Source organism: Oreochromis niloticus, linkage group LG5 (assembly GCF_001858045.2).
Source record: "Oreochromis niloticus isolate F11D_XX linkage group LG5, O_niloticus_UMD_NMBU, whole genome shotgun sequence".
In the NCBI taxonomy this organism is placed as follows: Eukaryota; Metazoa; Chordata; class Actinopteri; order Cichliformes; family Cichlidae; genus Oreochromis; species Oreochromis niloticus.
The window spans coordinates 22885558-22906760 of NC_031970.2; the positions used below are offsets into that span (position 1 = coordinate 22885558).

The following is a 21203-nucleotide window of genomic DNA, read 5'->3' on the forward strand; positions in this document are numbered from 1 at the left end:
CTGACAGGCATAACCTGTTTTCTCAAATCACAATGAACTTCTTAGTTACTTCTTAGAATACTGACTCCTCCTCAAATCAGGTGACATCAAATGTTTCAGCTGATTTCAGTGTCACTAAGCTGACAGCACACAGATCTCAATCCACTGTCAAACTTTGTATGGTATAATTATGCAAATAACCACAATCACAAACATAACATGAGGTCTCCATTAGCATGCATATATATTTAATTTTACTTGATTAAGGAATTTGTTTGCCACACTGGATGTGACTGACTGACCCACAGCTTTGATCAGCCACATCCAGTGTATCCCTTTAGTTTGAGCAGGAGCAGCAGCTAACTGTTGTGTAATCTTTTTTGAACACTGCTCAGGGGTGTGCACAGTATATAAGTAAGTGAATATATCTTGTACTGCTACCTTTATGTGTTGTGATCACCTGATATATTTGAGAGCCCAAAGCTTGAAGAAAAAAAAAAGAATTGAGATAGTTTGTAATTTTGAGTCTCTGTCTCAGTGTTATTTCCTGTTTTATTTTGATAGTCTCTTGTGTCACATATTTTGTTTTGCTTCCTTTGTCTTGTTTTCCTTGAGTAGCTTCAGTCATGTACCAGTGTTTCTCATCTCCCTAATTACCTGGTGTGCATTTATTGTCTCACTCTCTCTCTGTTTATTGTTGTGTCCTCCCTCTATGCTGTGTGCTCCCTTGTTCCTTGTGTCTCCCCCCAGTCCTAGTATTCCTGGCTCCAGCCCTGTCTTGTTTTGTGTTTTATTTTTGTATTTCGAAAGACCTGCAGCACAGCCGTTTCATGACAGATTTCATAAGAGGCTGCTTTAACTTTTACCCAAACCTTTGTCATATCTGTGGTAAACGGTCATCGCAGTGTTACTGACAAAACAGAAAAGACTAGTGCAGCAGCTCTCTGACAGTAAGCAGTATTTTCTCAAAGCTGATTCATAGCATACAGGTGTATTCCTGACTCAGAATGTCCTTTTAGAGCTCAAGCATGCATTTTTCTACCAGTAAACTATAAGCCTGTTCTGTCTGGCCTAATTTGACCCACTTTGCAATTTGTTACATCTTACAGTTAATGGTGGAATATCTAAGAGGGAAAACATTTCACAAACTGAATTGACTGAATTCAGTTAAGACAATGACGGGTAGCTGCGTGACCAACTATTCAACACAGAAAACAAACATGACAGGACATGTTTACCTGCAACGCTAGCACAAAGATGTCTAGCATATTTATTTAACATAGTCTGTCTGTTTAAAGACGTCAATATTCCCCCAGACAAAATTTCACAAAGAGGAAGGGGCATTTTACGAAGCTTTTTATGGACAGGAGCTTTATCCCTGCTGCGCAGTGAAAAGCCTAAATAACTTTTTATGTCCTCCATCATTTTTCCTGAGGGGTGGTGTAGGAGTCATCTACGAATCAGATTGCTTGTAGTTTGATCCCCAGCTTCTCCAATCTGCATGTTAAACCCAGAGTTGCCATGTTTGCAGTTATCCTGGGGGGATTTACCCTGTTTTCATTAAAGTTCATTGTTCCGTCCTGTGTTTGAAACTTTTGAGTTCAGGAAATCTGAAATGGGTGAACAAGGAAGTGATTTAGTTCCAACTTGAAAATTGGAAGCTGCAGTGCCCCTAAAGGCCACTTGCTGCCTCTAAAAGTAAGGCAAACAATGCCCAACTGAATAGGTGGATTTTTCTAACTCAGATGGATAAAATTAGAGACATAGCTGCTTTGACAGTCATGCGCTGTTGTAACTGATTGTTCTGCAAAATCTTTCCTCTGTTAATTTGAACCGCTGAACTGGACCTGGGGACAGGCTGATGACACCTTTTTGAAGCCTTTAAGAGAATAATCTGACCAATAGGATGGTGGTGTTTCACTTTTGGTGGAAAAAATTACACTAGTCTGTTACAGTAGTTCAGTTTCTAAAATTGTTAGAAAGTTGTACCATTCAAAGTAACTTGAATTACCTTCCTTCCCCATTTTGACCTTCAGCACATCATTTTGACCATGTCTGCTATGAGTTCCACACAATTACACATCTGAGGGGGTGTCTGAATGGAAAAAGAAACTGAGAATTTCATCAAGCATACATGCACTGAGACACAGAACACCAGACTGTTAATATATTCAAGAGTTTTATTATTTGATGTCCGAATTTTCTTTGACAACATTGTTTGCATTGCAGTAATTTTGTTCTTGTAAGGAGGAGTACTACCAAGACAAATAATTGGATATTTTCATTAAATGGAAAGATAGAACATCCATTTGATTTCAGTCCATTATACCTTTACCAACTATACACTGTAATACACAATCCGTTAAAAATATTAAGTACTTAGCCAACCTGAGCTACAAGCAGATAGCTAGAAGGGCAATAACGAAGACATGACAGAAGACAGGTGTAAGCTGTGTGTTGGTGATGCATATTGTAATTCTATAGCGATGAAAGACGTCTGATGAAAGGACAGAACATATACAGCAGTAATAGTAGCAGTACAAGTAATGTTACACAAAAGGCAAATATTAATATATCAGGGATAATTAATCCATGTTCTACACTGTCTTCCTTATCAGCTTTTACTTTGAGCCTACTTAATAACATTTCTTCTGCGCTGTTTAGGCAGTTATAAACCCTTTAAGCACACAATCTTGAAGGGCAAAGGCAAAGATAATCTCCAGAGTGTTCAATAAATTCTCAGGACATATCAAAAAGGAAAGCGTGAGGAATTCTAATTTGAAAGGCATCTGGCAGCAGACGTTGCCCAAAAATCAGTCATCCCTGTATAATGTTTAAAGGCAAAAAAAACACACAAAGTGCAAAAAGAAAGAAGAAAGTGTTTCAGATTGGCTTCAAAAACATCATCAGCCAATTAATACATTTGTATATATAGTTCAGCAAGATTATTCATTGACAGATAGGCAAAAGAAAGCAAAAGAGAAATCAGAGAATGCGAAACTTGGGATGCTGACATTAGCCAACATCGCCTCACATTAAAGATAATCAGCTAGGACATCTAGAGTTCCCAATTGCACTCTGAAAATGGCTCCATCTTGTCCCCTCAGCGTGAATGTCGGGCATCATCTGCACAAATGGGTTGCTGGGACAGGAGATCACTCACAATCAAGTCAGGGACTGTGAGGTCAGAGCAGAGCTGGGGGGGTGTCATTTTTCTCTTGTGTGATCTTTGGGTACTGGACTCGTCAACATATTTTACAAGAGAACACTAGTGTATTAATTTGTGTATTTATTGTGAGGGGGACACATCCATGTGCAGCGCATTGTGCGAAGGGTCGTGTCGGTGGAATGAACAATGGCATGGAGGAAGACCAGTAGGGAATTCCCTTCCCTGGGAGCGAGGTGGATGTGATGTAACCAGTGATAGGGCGTTTCCAAAAAGCCAAGAGAGAAGATGGTCCAAGTTTTCTCTTAGCAACTGCAGCTTTCTGTTGCGGGTTTAGGTCCTTCATTCCCTCCCAGCTTTATGGGCCCTGGGAAGTCATTATACAACTCCACCTCTGTCTCCTGCAAGGCATCAAGAAAAAAAGAAGTTAAGTAAAGCCGAAAGATTTTTTTTAAAATTCAACAATCACACAATGCAACAAGCCATTTCAAATCCACCACCAGCACACCAGATACACCTCATTAACCTGTAACTTACCTGTTTGAGTGCGTTACGTGCGATTGTCTGGAATGCCTGTTCTACATTTATGGCTTCCTTCGCACTGGTCTCAAAGTAGGGGATGTTGTTCTTACTTTGACACCAGGCCTGAGCCCTTTTGGTGGTCACCTGTGGATATAGAGAGAGATTGAGTCCATCGACAATAACAAGCTAAATGCAATAACTCAATTTTCTGCATTATTTGATTATGATATAGGTATTGATATTTGATATTTAGGTCACAAGCATACAAAGTCATAATATGCTTATAAAAAAAAAATATTCCCAGTGCTGGAGGAAAAGTAAGCGTTGATTTTTCAGCTACATTTGGGCAATAACTGCTCAACAAGCATTTCTCATAGGTGAGTGCACAACTTTCAGGTGGAACATGTATCATTTGTTCTCACAAAACTGCTTTTATTTTGATTTTTGGATGTCTGGCGTGAACAGCTTTACTGAGGTGTCAATTTGTCAATTCACATTGTAATGTTGAAGTCTGTGCTCTGATTATGCCACTTCAAAGAGTGGATAGGATTTACTTCAATGTTTAGAGTTAATATCGCTCAACTTCAGCTGGAAAAAAGCCACTCTGATATTGTTATGTAACACATAAACTTGAGGCGAACTTTCCAAGCTTATACAAAGGCCCAGTCAAGGCATGCACTTCACTGGCCACAAGAAGCTCCTCTGCTCAGGTGAAGTGACTTTTGTAGTTTCACCAAGTGAAACTACAAAACATTCCTTACACAGCAATTTAACCCCATCAACACCTGCGCTAATCTTGATGGTCACAGCAGCGTAAGTCTTTGATGATTTAGTCTTTTCTCCTTCTACAGATCCACCAAACAAAGCAGCACAACAGTAACAGCCATAGTGTGTTGTGTGCCCTTACAACTGACACGCACACATAGTTAAAGTCATTCTTATAACAACTAAACTAGAACCAGGAATCTCATACGAACCTGTCTGTTCTCCAAGTCAATCTTGTTGCCTAGCACCACAAACGGGAAGTTCTCAGGATCTCGAGGACTGGCCTGGATCAGAAACTCATCCCTCCAGCTGTCAAGTGTTTTGAATGTATTGGGTGCAGTCACATCAAACACCAGCACACAGCAGTCTGCTCCACGGTAGAATGCAACACCCAAAGACTGGAACCTCTCCTGGCCAGCTGTGTCCCAGATCTAGGCAATGAAAGAGGAACAATAGTTAGGCACGCCAGGATTAAAGACAATACAAAGCAACAACTCTCAATAAAACTGTGCTTCAATCTATTAAACTTAAAGCTTCATTTGTCCTCACATTATCAAGTCCTCCGACTAGTTATTATACCACACCTGCATTGTAACGAGTCGGTCATCCACCATCACCTCCTTCGTCAGGAAGTCTGCTCCTATTGTGGCTTTGTACTGGTTACTAAACTTCTTGTTCACATACTGGTTCATTAAGGAGGTCTTCCCAACACTGAGAAGAGAAACAGCAGCACAACAGAAATATGAAATATGCAGCAATTAAATTACTGTGTTTGGTGATATATGAATGTGGTTAAAGCTTTTAGAATTTCCAAAAGCTTGAGCACATTGAGTATCCATCTTAATTGAGACGAGATTTTAAATACAAGAAGGATCCACGACATATAACACGAATGATGACTGCTTCAACCATATCGCCAACCACATTAGCAAATGGTCTGTACAGCAGTATAGCCACTTACAGGGTCATAAAGCATGCGATAAAGGAAACTGAAATGCCGCATGCTATGATGATGTTATCAGTGTGTCATTCTTGTGGAACAACAAGAAGACACACAAATTTAACGTGATCCTTAATCAGTGCAAACAAATATTGACCTGTGAGGGTGACAGAGCACCGATTGGTACAGATAAGAGAGAATAGTTAGCAAGTCCAAAGAGTAAAGGCTTTGCCTCACTCTCAGGTGTGGCTACCTGTCAAACTGCTATGTTGTTGTTATACATAAATAAATACAAGGACAAAATTAAGGTATCTTCACACAGTTAGCAAACCATTTCAGATGCTTTACCACCACACTAGAGTGAAAAAGAGGTAACTAATTTGCATCTAGAAAACTGAGATACAAAACAGACCAGTGATCTGATTTAGATATCTGTGGGAATTCTACATCCTAACTCATGAAATAACCAGGAACCCCTCTTAACCCTATACTACAACCTTTCACGCCATTCAGTCGTTGCGGGCTGTGTCACCCTGAAATGTAGAATTACTCAGGAGGTGCACATTAGGCTATGTTCTAAATTAAGACGTAGATTTCCTACTGAAGCATACTAGAGAACTGTTTACATCAAAACCTACAAATTCATCTTACTGGTCAATCAGCGAAGAACCACAGTCAACTTCGGTGTTCTTTCCAAGTGGTCATATAATTCAACAACACAGAGATCATTCCTATTTTAATTTTTGCAAGTTATAATATTCAGTGGCCTGGAGTTACATTTCAGCCTGGCTTAACAATAAGAAATGAATGAATGGTGGTTGATTCAACCTGTTTGGCCATTATATTTTCCTTACATATAAAATACTGTAATTTATTGGTGAATCATATTATAAACAGAGATACTAAAAAGATTTCAGTGTTCTCAGGTTCATGAACAGCAGTTTACAAAGCTTTTTTATAAATTATTGTGAAAAATTAAAAGTTCCCTTGAAACCATGTTTGAATAATTGTAATATAACAAATACTTTTGAAAGACGGCATAATAGGCATGAAAACTGAGCTTGATAGCAATAGTAGTGATTAGCAGCAGATAAGGGCTGTATATACAAGAAGCACAGTTTGTATTCTGCCTGGCGACAGCTTATTGCACCACAACAACAAATTGTGCCAACGAGGAAGTAATGCAATGTAAAACTAAATTTAAAAGACTTTAACCGCAAAACAAAAATAGGGAAAAAAAAAATAGTTTGTGTGACTCACCCTGAATCTCCCAGGATGATGACTTTCAGGAGCACTTTCTTCCTGGATGTCATTTTTCCACAGCTGCAGTAAGACAAAAAGCAAGAGGGTTTAGTTACAAATGCTTTCCTGACCTCGTCATAGCAAGTCACAACCTAACCACCAGCTGTCTATATACCAGGAACAACATAATCAATACAAAAAATGATTCAGTTTCTTTACAGACTGGCCTATTGGACAACTTTATGTGTTGAGTTTCATTGCCCTGCACCAATCATGTATGAATGCCACTCACTTCAGTCATGTGCTTCCTAAGCTGTTGGGCAAATCACGAGGAACATATCTCTCTCTCTCTCCCTCTCACTTAAACACACACACACAGGGAAGTTACTTCTTAGAATATTGACTCCTCCTCAAAGTCCAAACCAAGTGACATATTGGACATTTTCTGCTGATTTCACTGTCACTAAGTCGATACACCAATGTTGCACAATGTAGCGTTTAATACACCGTCAACCATTGCAAGACATAATTATGTAAAATGATCACAATCACAAATACAACATGACTTGGGAGACAACATGCATATAGATGTATAAATAAAATTAAATCAATTTTTCCCAGAATCTATACAAAAGTGAAAGACACATATTAGTCAATTTGGGGCTAAAATGTTGATTAAATTCAGGAGTATTGAACTAAACAACTGGATCTGACTGACTGACCAATGGATTAGGTCAGCCAGAGTGGGTATGTCACTTTAGTTTGAGCAAGAGTGGTAGTTAACTGTTGTGCAATCTGTGCCTTTTCTGAACACTCAAACACTGTTCACTGCTCAGGGGTGTGCACAATTTCCCCCAATTCTCATCAAAAAGATTTCAGCAAGAGCTTACCCAGTGAATGATTAAGTTAATATGTGTTGTATTATATTGTAGCACCCCCTTTAAGTGATCAATTGTTTATTTGAGAAAGCAATGTTTGCAAATAAAAAAAGAGAAATATGAGATACCTTAGTGTTTCACTAGGACACACACAAAAAAAAAGATTTTGTCAGCCGGTATCATTATACAATGCAAGACTGAAGCTGCATCCACACAGAAAGTGCTTTGCTGCAACAAGAGAGCAGAGAAAGTGAATGGCATTCAGCGATTAAGAGCAACTAAGGGTGAAATAACACCTGGCGAGGTAAAGTTGGTGGAAACCAAGAAACTTCTCCACCACCAGGCGAGCGATTAAAACCGTGGTTCTTAACCTTTTTGGGGGTGCCGAACCCCACCAGTTTCATATGCACATTTACTGAACGCCTCTTTAGTGAAAAATAAAATACGATTTTTTTTCAAATTCAAGACATACATATGTTTTTTACTGGTGCACAAAATGAGCTGTGCATGTCACGGTGGAGGCTATGCCGAACCCCTGAGACCGACTCACCGAACCTCTAGGGTTCGATCGAACCCAGGTTAAGAACCACTGGATTAAAGTGAGTGAAAATTAGAGTGCACAAAACTGTTGCTTGACATATGATCTGGTAGTAAGTACTTTAGAACATTCCTTAGATAACCAGAGCCTATGATGTCCACAAGCAACAAGATGTCAGCTTTGATGGGATGTGCGATGAGTGATTCGCTTCCAGTGATGACGAAAATCTGACGTTAAAGCAAATCTTTTGGGTTCTGTCCAATTCTGCAGTGGGTTCCAGTGAAAATGTATATTAATGTTTTGAAGGGCTATGTATAAACCTTTCCCATGCACAAATAGACTAGACAGACAAAATAAAATTAGATTTCTTAAGACACTGCTTTATCTTCTCCCATACCTTTGTCCTATCTGTGCTATGTAAACACTGGTCACAATGCAAATGACAAAACAAAACCTGGGAAAAGTACTGCACTGTCAATAAGGAGGACAGCAATAGCAGCTGTCTGCCAGTAATATGTAGCAATATTTCCTCAAAGTTAAAGATGACCCTAATTGTATAGTATAGCAGTATAGTATACAATTAGTAGTATACAAGTAGTATACCTTACTGCTCCAGTTAGATTGTGTACATGTTTAAACAAAAAAAACTGGCAAACAAAACTATTTAAATGAAACCCGGTGCTTGATTATTGTTTTGAGAGTCAGAAATTCCTCTGAGCTGGAAAAGCACCATATAAAGTTATGTACTGTATATATTATACACTGTAGCAGTGTCTAATTGTCAAGTCCAATTATGTTTCTCCTTTTGGGTGAAAAAAAATACATGAATTGTATCTTTTTTTGGCGGTGAAGCAATAACCTTTTAGGTAACATTTAACAGTAAACATGAACACTTCATTTCAATCCGCATGCATCAGTTTACTAAAGTAAAACAAACATAAGCTGGAAAGCACCAGCATTCTTTCTGAGTGGAAATCCAATACCTGTGAGGCACAAAATAGTTGACAGTAGTATGAACAACAGCAACACACTGTCATGGAGGCGTGCTTAAATTAGTCACATGGTTACGGCAGAAGCGGAGATCAGACGTTTAAACTTTCATGAACAGCAGTCCATGATTTCTCAATAACAACTACGATTTCTGACAGGTGGTTCAGTCCAAAATGAGATGGTGGCCTTTCACTAAAATGATCAAAACAAATTGCCTGAATGAATATACAGTATTTTACAATTAAGAAATGATGGTGCATCAATTAAGACTCATTATTATTTATTATTTTAAAAACCATGAAGTTTTGGACTCCACCACAGTTTCTCTATGCTCATACATTTCTGCTCAGAGCATCTAGTCTTCACCTCTGATATGGGTTATAAATGCAAACCAAACAACACAAAACAAACCCTAAACTAAAAATAGTTTTGGTAAGCAAATTTCAGACATGTCCAATGTTCAGTCCAGTACTCCAGGTCACAGAGGGAAGCAATCATCATATGTCCTTGTTAACCAGCTTCCACATGGGAAACAGATGCTTCAGTAGTGAAGGATCATCTTTTTAAACATGTGTATTTTAGCTATAACAAGTATGAGTGAAGAGATAGATATGCTGAACAACTTCAAAAGACACACAAATTAGAACTGATCCAAACTCACAGGGCTGTTTGCAGTGGAGAAGCAGTTTTTCAACAACTCCAACCATTTAATTGGAAAAAAAAAAAAAAAAAAAGCCACACTGTGCAAGACCATATGTGTGTCATCATACTGTGCACAGTATTTTTTTTTTTTTAAATGAAACAATAAGAAAATGGTAGACGTAAATCTCAGACAGCATCTGTCATTGAAAAGTAAAATACTCAAAACTTGAATAAATGTATAGCAACATGTTTCTTTTCTGTCTCGAGCCTGTTGGTACAAGTAATAGGCGTTGTATAATTAAGACAATTTGAACGACGTGTAACCGCGTGACCTGTGAGTCACAAGCGAAACGAAAACCACTTAACGCACAATACAGACATGACAGGTCAAGATTCCCTAGCAACACTCTCAGACATATATCTGTTTAACTCAGCCTGTAGACAATAAAGCTGAGGAGATGGCTTAAAGTTCACGGTGGCCAGGATCAAGATGTAGCCAAAGAACACACTGACGTGTAGCTAAACAGCCACTCGGAGATGTGTAGTTCTGAGGTAAAAATCCTTCCTTCTCTGTGTGCATGAGCATTAACACCGTTTAAAGACACCAATATTCCCCCTTCACAAAATTTGACAATGAGTAGTTTTTTTGTTGTTGTTGAGGTTTTTTTTGTTGTTGTTGTTCTTTTACGATGCTTTGTCCGACAGACCAACCCCGACTAGCCGGTCTCCTTCCTTGTTGGATTCGACCCAGAGGAGCCACAGGCCGGCCTTGTTTTTTGCCGAAAAACACCTCACCACCATTAGCAGCTACAGCGTCAGGGTTAACAGGACATCCAAAACACTGACAAGTGGGCAGACATTATACATATAAAGAGTTTCTTGTAGTCTCAAAAACTTACTTTCAGCTCGTAACACACGGTAGAGGAGACTTGCTGACCGTATCGAAGCCGGCTGCGAGAAAACTAGCCGTTGTTGTGCAGCGCAGCTAGCGTCAGTTGCTAACTAGGCGTTACGTTAGCTAGCGTTGATTTGGCAATGTCCCGTTTGAGATTCTCAGAAAACTTTCTGACGTCGACACCAACAAAAACCGTGTCGTAAATTCACGAGGTAATTTATCTACAACTAGTGTTTAAATTTGGCACTTGCCTTAAGGCTTGCCTGCCTACAAGCCACCCAACCAGCTAACTACCTAGTTCTCCCTTGTCTTCTCCTTTCACTTCCGCCTCCCAAACAACGCTTGTGCCCTACGTCAGACGTAAACAGCCAATAACGCCCCCTTCTGAAATATTAATTAAGGCCCGTATAACTTCTCTATCCTCGCATTTCACAGCCCATTCGATGCCACAGCTCGCGTCTTTTCAGAGAAAACATTAACATTAGTACTGATTCTCAACCCTGTTGCCATTCATATAAAACAAACATTACAAACACGTATTAAAAACATTAAATAATATTAAACTCAGCTGTCCTAATTTTACCCATTTTATTTTATGGGTTTCTTAGCTCACAAAGTTTTAAACTACTGCCGTTTAACAGCAGAAGCTGAATAACGCGACTGAAAAAATCGCACAGTGTATGCCCAGCATTAGTGGTCAAGAAATTAATATTTTGTTCAATAAAGTTTTCAAGTTTCAGAGTATTGGTATCAGGGTTGCACTAAGCATAATACACAACAACTAAAATATTATAAAATACTGTAAAACATTTAAAATTCTTTAAGCATAGATTGTTTTCCAATTACAGAATTACCCAGGCTTTGATCACAAATGATAACCTGCTGATGTTATGTATTGATAGATTACAGTAAACACTGGGATTAAACAGGCAAGTTGCCAAGCGTTAGCTTTCAGTTAAAAATTAACTCTCACACTGAGATAGGTCTGACCACATCATCACCCTGACTCGCATGATTTTTATCAGGTGTGTTCTTATTATCCTGGTTGCGTTTTTTTCACAAGACCTGACTTTGCACTAGTAACTCCCACTGGATGACATAACAGATAACGGGGCTGAACCTGACAAGTCTGCAGCCTGGAGTTATAATAGAAAGCCATGTTGGAGCTTTGTAGTCATTCTGATGCCCCTTAATGCAGACTGAAGTAATTACAGTTCCCTAAATTGATAATAAATCGGCTTCAGAGCTGCTGTTCCACTTTATACAAAAACACAACCAATATTTTAAATCTTCTAACATAATGAGTGAGATGATGAGCTGCATATTCCAAGTAATTTTACATAACTTTTACAAAACATCCAGTGAACATGAGCTTTGTATTGTAAAAGCCTTTTTTTTTATTTAGTCACTAAACACAAAAATTCAAAAGTGAGTAAACACATCTTTCAACAGGTCTGAGTTGTTCATTTAATCCAAATTTAGATGTTAGATGAGGAAGCCTGTGATCACTGCACAAAAACAAAAAGGATTGGTTTTGAGTTTGACCATTAACATGTAGGGCCAGTGGATACACGTGTTAATAAAATGCATGCTCAGTAATCCATCTAGAAAGTTTTTTTCAGTGCGAAACACCATTCTGGGGAGGCACCTTGAACTGATCTTAACTAATCTTATGCACTCTCAAAACCTCCAACTACCAAATCTTTCATCATTGTATAATCAAGATGATATTCTCCTAAGAACCAGCCTATTCATTTATGTGATGGACATTTGTTTTTGGGTTATATCTTTTGACTTATTTGAGCAACCCTACTAAGTCCTGGTGTACTAAACAGAGGACATCCTGGTCTTTCCATTGATATCTCATGTATTTGGGTGGCCTCTTTTAGCTCCAAAGAGGAAGAAAATCACAAAATAAGTTTAATAGGAAGATTGTCTCATCCTTGGTTCTCAGGAGGATATGTTAGAGTTGTCATTTTAATTATAGTGCATTATTACACTCCACCAGTGAGTCATCTAAGATAATGGTTGGATGGGTGGAGTGAGTAGTCCACCACTAGAGGGCAGTGGAAATTCATTTTGAACAGAAGAACCAAGCGAACTAATGAACTCAGACCTTTTTCAAATGTAGGCTGTCACTCTGTGTAAAACAACAAATTTAACATTAATATTTTTCCTTTTACTTCTCATTGGCTGTTAGTGTTATTTACTATATTGTCAGTTTTACTCACATTAATTATCTCTTACAGAAGTGCAGTCATGAAAAAAACAAGTCTTCACAGGACTCTATTAAGTTTTTTGAAAAACTAAGTACAGCCTTACTACTTCCACAGGAATTAAGTAGCAGCAGGATCTGCTAATCACGTACACTTGATTAACTGATCATCAGCCCCTCAATGAAAGCAGAGGTGTTTGTAGTTTGCCTTGTTTGGAGTATTCAGGTGAGTCTTAACAAAATACCACAATCTTCCCAAAAGTGGACATCCCAGAAAATTCACACTAATGTTCACGCATATTTACAAAAATGAAAGAAAAGCTAAAGAAAAAAACAACAAATCCCAAAACAAAACATGAAGCACACCTCAGGCTCTACAGGCCTCAAATGGTATGTCAAATGCTAAAGTTCATGGCTGTACGTCTGAATAAACCACAAGACATATGGACAATGCATATCAACACAAACACCTCATACCAACTGTCAGCATGGTGATGGGCGGCTGATAATTTGGGTTTATTTTGCAGCCAAGGAACTGGGCACCTGTCGTGGGACGAGGCATCTGTCCAACAGCTAAAACTTGGCTGAATTTGGGTCATGCAAGAGGACAATGGTCCCAAGAACATTAATAAATCTATAAGAGAGGGAAAAAAAACAAACTGTTGCAATGGAAAAGTCCAGACCTCAATCTGATGTTGTGGCCGGTCCTTAAGAGAGCTGTGCATAAACAATGACCTGAAGCAACACTGTAAAAAAAAAGGTGGGCCTAAATTCCTCCAGATTGATATGAGATACTGGTAAAGTCATACAGAAAATGATTACTTAAAGTTATTGCTGCTAAAGGTGGTACCACAAGATACCGAATCATGGGATGTACTTAGTTTTCACAGGACTCTATGTACCAAGGTCCAAGCATGTGAATTTAGCTATTTAAGCTTAAACTTAAACTCTATGTCTTTAAAAATGGTTTCACATTAATATATCACCTCTCCACACTAAATGTCATATGTGCATTTGTTCTCCTCATTACTGGAAGCGTGCCTCTGTAGAATCCTGATGACTGGGATGACTCTTGTGTTTATAGAGAAATTCCTCCCTTCTCACACCTATTGAATCTGGAGTCTTTATGGCCTCTTTGTAAATACAAACACTGCAACACAAAAGCGTGTGAGCTAGAAAACGGTTCATGGGTGGGAAGGCGCCACATACTTGGAGCATCTGCTGGATTTTCATCCCTGCAAACATTGTCACATTTGCACCTTGATGATGGCAAAACGTAAGAGCTGCTCAAGGTGGGACACATCGTTTACATCATTAGGACAGACATATCAGCAAGGTGTAGAGTCTATTAAATCATGAGAGACAGCCATCAAAGTGCTTGTGTGTTTGAGATATAACGGCACTATTTTTCACATTTTTAGTGCGTGTATGTGTAAACATGCATCTCTGTGTGTGGCTGTGTGGGAGGGGAGGAGAGGCAATGAGATGAGTTAAGGAGATGAACAGATTGTGTGTGTGTGTGTGTGTGTGTGTGTGTATTAGGGGGTGGGTGCATTAGTCCGTGTCAGACAGCAAAGAGTGCCGCATTTATCTAGGAATCTGAGCCAAAGCAACCTCACTAGCAGGAGCACGAGAAAGGGGACAACAAGTGAGATGATCTGAGAAGAAAGAAAGAAGATGAAAGAAACCCAGAGAAGAAAACACAAAATGGACAAGGACATGACTATGAAGATCTAATTTTCTTTCTTAAAAAAAAGGGACAAAGTCAGCAAAGTCTATTTGCCTGAAGAGCCACTGCTTGATGAGCTGAAGGAAAGTGAAGAGAAAGTTTGCAGGGAATCGTCAACACAAAGCAACTACTTGGAGGAACAACGCTGGACCACGGTTTAAGAGGTTTAAAACATTTTCCCATGTTTCCTTTCAGTTCCTTTAAGTTTAGCATGCTTCCTCTCCTCTATGTGGGAGTGCTGCTATCCTCAGTTGCCTCTCCAGCCTGCATAAATCCTCCCTGCAAAGAGAATCTAGTGGCCTCACCCATCCAGCCTGGGACTGGAGCTGGAGCAGGTACTGGGGCTTGTGAGGGTCAAACTGGGACAACTGCCTGCAGGACAGGGGTTTCACTTGCAGCAATCTCGGACGTCCCTCGGAAAGTGGAGCACAAACATGAATTACCCCAGTTTCAGTACAAGGTAACTGACATTTTATACAGTACTTTTCATTGTGTGTGGGGTTTTTTTTCACAGTTCCCAGCTTAAAAATCCTAAAATCTCAGAGGGGCCAGAAACAACTCTTAAACAGTCATTTAACTCCAGCAGCCTGGGAGACTTTAAAGTTTATCTGTTTACTCACCGTGATGTAGTGAGAGTGAGCGGCATACTACCAAACTCATGCCAGCAGGTTCTTTCTCATGGAAGGCTAAACTTGGCACCACCTACCAGCCAGTGAACAATAACCGTCAGCAATCAAAGAAGGGACAAAATTAGTTTTGCTTTAAAAATATCCTCATCATATGGCTGTGCTGAGCTCATGCAGGAACAGGTGTGTTAGGGGCATGATTAACATGGGTGATGTAAGTGTAAGAGACACACTGTGACACAAAACTGAGCTGTCGGTTATGTGTGAGGATGATATTTATGCACATGCACAGCTTTATTTTTAGACTTTTTATGCATGACTGAATAACACTAAGCAGTGCTGAATCATTTCTGACTGTCACAAAATGATTTAGATATACCTGTGTCACTGTCTAGCAGACTGGAGGTGTCAAAGAGCGCCTGGTTCAGCTGCAGCGCTGCATGCGCTCTGTCCAGGATACCGGGGGACCTTGGAGTCACGAGGGCCAGGAGAGCAATTCTCTTGGGGCCATCCTGGCTTTAATGGCAGCTGTGCTGACAGAGTGTGACCTCCACTGTCACAGCCAGACCCTTGGGGCAATGGCTAAACGACTGGGTAAGTAGTACACCTTTATATCCCCAATCTCTGCATCACACAAACATGCGCACACATAAATGCCAGTGCAGTCGCTCCCCCACACATAGTAAACAGAACCTCAATGAGACCTGCTAGGCGTCGGTCATAGGTGAGTGCATAGGAATTTAACTGCACTAAGAAGCATGGCAAAAACTCTGTATACATGCACACGCAGATGCACAGACACATGCGGTACAGCTAACAAAGCGAAAAAGCCTTGAGAGCGCTATCATGCATCCTCTCTGTGAGGTATACGGGGGAGCGTCTATTTTCAGCCCCGGACGACAGCGTGACTGGCCTCACTGATAACCTAATCTATCTCTGGGTTGGCAGAGAGCGCAGCGGTGGGGAGAGAGGGGGAGAAAGACTTGCTGCTTTTCCTCAAGAGCATCACTCAACATCCACCCACAGGTGAGGGCATTACAGGTAGCCACATGAATTGTTGTTCATTTCTAAGCAAAAATAATGCACTGTGTGTGCCCTAGTTGCCCCCTTGGAGAGGCTACATCCTCGGGACTGTGCAGAGATTTACACGCTGGGGATCAAAGAGAATGGAATCTACACCATCCAGCCTGACCTGAATGGGCCGGCACTAGAGGTATTTCAGATTCACCGCACTCATAAATGAGACAGACATATCGCCCGCACCCCAAGCCCACACCACCCTGGTCAGCTTCTTTTGGAGATGTGCATGCTATTTGTGGATCAGTAAAATCTGGATCTTATAATATTAGAGTCTCTGTATTGCTTTAGGCTAAATGTGACATGGAGACTGCGGGTGGCGGGTGGACAGTCATCCAGAATCGGCAAGATGGCTCAGTGGACTTCAACAGAACATGGCAGGAATACCGGGAGGGCTTTGGAAATCTGCAAGGAGAACACTGGGTGGGTAATGCAGCGTTGCATGCCCTTACCTCCAGTGGCCAACACCAACTCCGCATTGAGCTGGAGGACTGGCACCAGCAGAGGCGCCAAGCCACCTACAGCAACTTCAAAGTGGCCTCGGAGGCACAGAGGTGAAGCACTCTGCACACAGATATATTTTCTGCACTAAGTGATTAAAGTTACCTGGGGATTTGACCAAAGGTCAGAAAAAGAGAGACTTGAGTCTGGAAGTCAGCTACAACAAAAATGTATTTATTTTATCTTCAGTCACAATCTTATTTGCTTTCATGTATTAACAAAAGCCATGAAAACTTGTTTGCCCAATTACTTTTTTCTTAAGTATGAACTGCATGTTTACACGAACAGACAAGGTTCTGAATATTTCAAATGGGCAATTTCTGCTTTGGTTTGAAGGAAATAGGATTCAGTGACCAATCAAAATGTGATTAATGTCCTGAGAGATATGTGTTGTTTTTGTATGGCTGCCAATCAGTTTTGATCAAACTACATCCTGAAGCAGATCAGCAGAGTTAATAAATTAAAAGTTAATAAAGTTTTTTAATATTACATTTCAAACTTTAGCAAAGGCAAATAATGTCTTCCCCTAATGTCTTTATGTAATTCAAATGACCATCTTTAACTTACTTTAAACTGTAGTTTTTGAAGTTTTCACTTTCACTTATACTCAGTTATTTGCAATCTGTATAGTTTTCCACATATATGATAGTCTACATAACACTATACGAGTTAGGAGACTAGTATATCCAGGACTCTTTCCATTATCAAACATTCACTGTCTTGGTGTGGCTGTGGCTCAGGATGTAGAGCAGGTCATTTACTAATTGGAAGGTTGGTGGTTTGTGAAGGTTGCTAGAAGTGTGAATGTTTGCTAGAAGGCACTTCAACACAGCCAAAAGTGCTTGTATCAATGGGTGAATGAGACGTGTTATATAAAATGCTTTGATTTCTCCAGTAGAGTAGAAAAGTACTATATAAGAATCAATCCATTTGCCACCTTGCTGGGAGTATGAAATTAATATAAAACATAATTTTACTCAGCTTTTAGCAAACAACGCACACATAAAAACAACAACAACAAAAAAAACCCTCAAATGTTGTTTCTCTGTCTTCCAGGTATCGCCTGACAGCACGGGAGTATTCTGGTGATGCAGGTAATGCACTGAGCTACAGTAAGCGCTACAACCACGACGGCAGGTCCTTCAGCACTGCTGACCGAGACTATGACCGTTACGTGTCAGGCAGTTGTGGTCAGTACTATGGTGCAGGCTGGTGGTTTGATGCTTGTCTGGCAGCTAATCTGAATGGACGGTACTACCGCGGGCGCTACAGCGGGGTGACCAACGGCATCTACTGGGGAACGTGGTACATCCTGACAGATGGACGAACTGGAGAGCGCTACTCCTTCAAGAGGGTGGAGATGAAGACAAGACCCCAAAACTTTATGGGAACAGAGTAAAGATAATGATGACAACATAATGGGGAAACTTTGCTGTGCAGTAGACTACAGTAATAATCACAACAGACACTTTCTTTCTTCTTTTATAATCGATAGATGCTTTGGTCACTATATTTAGCACAGCTTTCGTGTCACTTATCAGTTATATGCAGATGGCAGCTAAAAGATTTAAGAAAAAGTGTAAAAGAAATAATGTTTAAATGCTGATTAGCAGACTGTGAAGCTCTACTTTTTTATGATGGGCTCACTCTGGCAAAAAATACATGTTACTTCATAACAGCGAAACAGTTAAATACATATTGAAAAGATTGCAGAGGTTGCTGTAATAAATTTCCAGAATCTTTATTGCACATCAACAACCTGCAGAAGGCTACCTTAATTTATCACAGGATGCCAGGTTAGGCATGTTTTCTCCATGTTAACAGTTTAAGGACAAGACAAACAACCCAAACCATACATGAAAGTCATCCTTCACATGCATGAGTTAATACTGGTAATTTGCTTGTGTTCCTACCTGTCTATGCTCTGTGACCTACAGAAATACAAGCTGCCTGCAGCAACTCACAGACATTGTAGGTCAGATGAAGTCATGGGAGACCGTTTACTCAAAGTCAAGAGGTCATCGTGTCCCTGCAGAGGGCTCAGCTGTTATATACGCAACTCCTAAGACTAAAACATCACACTGTGATTCATGTGACAGGGTGTCTAACCACAGTCCCCTACTGTATGTTCTGCCTCCAGCTGCTTTAATAGAAAGCCAAAGAGCCAAAGCTCACAGTCTGATACTAAACCAAGAGTAGCCCAGTTTTAGACAGGCCATTTTTCTCATCTCACCTGACTAATACTTTCCCAGGTAGAGGTCTAACACACTGATGCTAACTCTCAGGAGCTTCTTTTTTTCTTTTCTGCTGGCAAACCGTCCTCCACCCACCTCTATTAAATCAAACACAAACATACAGAAACAGTCACCCTCCCCTGGTCTCTAGAGTTGGTGTCAGCGGGGGTGATTCATCCACAGATGTGTTTCACGAAGACGTTTTGGGAGTCAGTATGTGAGTCAGTGGGTGTGTGTCTCACAGCCTTTGTAAAATGCTGCCCCTGTTTTAGCATTGTTTGCAGTGAGCTGTCAGTCTCTGCAACAAGCAGGCTGTCTAATGTGATCGTGTGACAGCGCTCTCATCTAAACACACAGACACACTGCTGTCAGACTTCCTACCTGCCGAAGTATTTCACATACACTACTTATCTACACACAAAGAGATGTCTGTTTTATGCACACACACACGCACACACACACACACACACACACAGGACTCAGTGGTTCTCTCTGCAGATAAGGAGGTGCATGATGTGCTTGGCTTCTTAAAAACAAATGGATCCCATTGTACACATCATGGGAAGGTAATCACTGTTACACAACCACAAGCTCCTTTTCACCTTTTCACCTGTTTCACACATAATATTGCACACACACACACACACACACACACACACACACACACACACACACACACACACACACACACACAGGCTAACAATAAGCAATTATGATCAATCACCCATAAAACCTATTATACATATCAGCTTTCTAATTTAATTTTCTCTGTGTGTCTTTGTGTGTGCTGGAAACAAGGCAAAGTTAAGAGCTGGTTGGCTCTGAATTCTGCCCCCTGGTGGCTCCTGGTTGTATTGTAGAGACTGAGAAAAACTTTGTCTCAGCTGAAGATGAAATGTGAAGTCAACACAAAAGAAATTAAAACCAGGATAAAATTCTGTCAGTCTAATTTTTTTTTTTTTATCTTTAAGAGATTCTGCCAAAAGTCCTGTATAGAGATGTACGTCTAAAAGTCAAGCTCAGTATCTAAATCAATTTTCACTCCATGTCAACAATAAATGGAGCAAAAACTTCTTCCTACCACTTTCTGTTCATCATCACTCTCTATTTTGCTTTCTATCACTTAATAAGAGTTTGACTGATATTGTTCAGACCTTCTCATATTTTCTCCTTTTCGACTCTTCATGCTCTGAGCTGCAACTACTTTCAATAAATTCAATCACTCCTCCTGATCTCTTCTTCTCTCCTCCTTTCTGCATCCATCAGTCTTGTTGACAAGGGAGGAACAGACACCCAGGGTTGTGTCACCACAGTATCCTGGCACAGTGTCTGGAGTGGGGTGATAGTGGTGGTGCTGCAGGGTGCGGAGGGGTATCAGCAGGCTTTGCTGCCCCAGGGCCGGAAGCCCAGACTGGGCAGCGGTTAGCCAGCACATCCCTTTGAGAAACACTGTGCTCCTCTGAGGGAAGTTCAAATATGTGTCATTTATTTCTGAGTGACACAAGAAAATATCAGATTTAAAACCGAACTCATGTTAGTAGTAGTGTGTTCATCTTTCTGCAGGAGGCTCTATTTTTTATTTTTTTTAATTAATTTATTTATTTTTGTGGTGCTTATAAAATCTGTTTGTATAATCTTTCACATGATGCAGAAAATTAAGAACAGCCTATCTGGTAACAAAAACTTAAAATATAATATGATCTCAAATGCCCTATGATAGACTCTTAACCTATCTTGGGTGAGTCCTGCATCTCACCCTGTGAAAGCTGGAATCTGCTCAAGCCCCATTGTGACCCTGGAATGGATAAGCTCTTATAATATGGATAGGTGGTCAATAATCACTGCAAATGGAAAAAAAGTTTGCAAATCAAATAATCTGTTTATCCAGGTAATATCCATCCATCAGTCCAGCCAACGTTAATAATAATCAGCTTTACTCAAATGTAATAATCAGTCTCACTTTCTCTTTATATCATATTGAAATGCAGAGTAAGACTTCAATATTTCACCCTGGAAACATTTTATGTTTTTCCTCAGAATTGGCTCCAAAATGAATATAATCTCTCTTCACACTCAAAGGATTTTTTAAGAACATGGATGAAGGCAGACACAGTTTTAAATGTGGGGTGCCCTTTTTTTGACTGCTGGAAATGACTGAAGTTGTAGGAATGTGATATTCCCATCCATGTGTTTAACAGCAGGTGGCAATGTTGCTTAGAGCAAATCTGGAAAACAACTTTCACATGAGAAACTGCACAACAGTC

The 21203-nt window shown here is 40.0% G+C and overlaps 2 protein-coding genes across 3 annotated transcripts; one reads left to right on the forward strand and one right to left on the reverse strand.

Moving 5' to 3' along the window:
* Window positions 1-2145: 2145 nt before the first annotated feature.
* Window positions 2146-10909, reverse strand: LOC100696865 (ras-related protein rab7). Its single transcript, XM_003441456.5, has 6 exons — window positions 10562-10909; window positions 6633-6695; window positions 5017-5143; window positions 4645-4863; window positions 3683-3811; window positions 2146-3546 (listed from the first exon to the last, which is right to left on the reverse strand). Exons 2-6 carry the CDS (start codon window positions 6683-6685, stop codon window positions 3451-3453), a joined length of 624 nt encoding a protein of 207 aa, XP_003441504.1. The 5' UTR covers window positions 6686-6695; window positions 10562-10909; the 3' UTR covers window positions 2146-3450.
* A 3472-nt stretch (window positions 10910-14381) lies between these two features.
* Window positions 14382-20170, forward strand: si:ch211-157b11.8 (fibroleukin). Of its 2 annotated transcripts, none has more exons than XM_019358922.2 (6): window positions 14382-14961; window positions 15523-15721; window positions 16076-16153; window positions 16228-16340; window positions 16496-16758; window positions 17762-20170. In XM_019358922.2, exons 1-6 carry the CDS (start codon window positions 14683-14685, stop codon window positions 18102-18104), a joined length of 1275 nt encoding a protein of 424 aa, XP_019214467.1. In that variant the 5' UTR covers window positions 14382-14682; the 3' UTR covers window positions 18105-20170. The 2 variants fall into 2 exon arrangements, with proteins under 2 accessions (XP_019214467.1, XP_005469586.1); XM_005469529.4 differs by having other exon boundaries at window positions 15526-15721.
* The last annotated feature ends 1033 nt before the right edge of the window (window positions 20171-21203 follow it).

Bases quoted from the DNA above. Each gene is read 5' to 3' on its own strand.
- si:ch211-157b11.8 (XM_019358922.2), top strand. From the start codon at position 14,683: ATGTTTCCTTTCAGTTCCTTTAAGTTTAGCATGCTTCCTCTCCTCTAT. The intron at 16,341-16,495 runs GTATTTCAGATT...GTATTGCTTTAG, and splicing joins TGAATGGGCCGGCACTAGAG to GCTAAATGTGACATGGAGAC. The intron at 16,759-17,761 runs GTGAAGCACTCT...TCTGTCTTCCAG, and splicing joins GTGGCCTCGGAGGCACAGAG to GTATCGCCTGACAGCACGGG.
- LOC100696865 (XM_003441456.5), bottom strand. From the start codon at position 6,685: ATGACATCCAGGAAGAAAGTGCTCCTGAAAGTCATCATCCTGGGAGAT. The intron at 5,144-6,632 runs GTGAGTCACACA...TTCTCTTCTCAG, and splicing joins ATCATCCTGGGAGATTCAGG to TGTTGGGAAGACCTCCTTAA. The intron at 3,547-3,682 runs GTAAGTTACAGG...GATGCCTTGCAG, and splicing joins CACGTAACGCACTCAAACAG to GAGACAGAGGTGGAGTTGTA.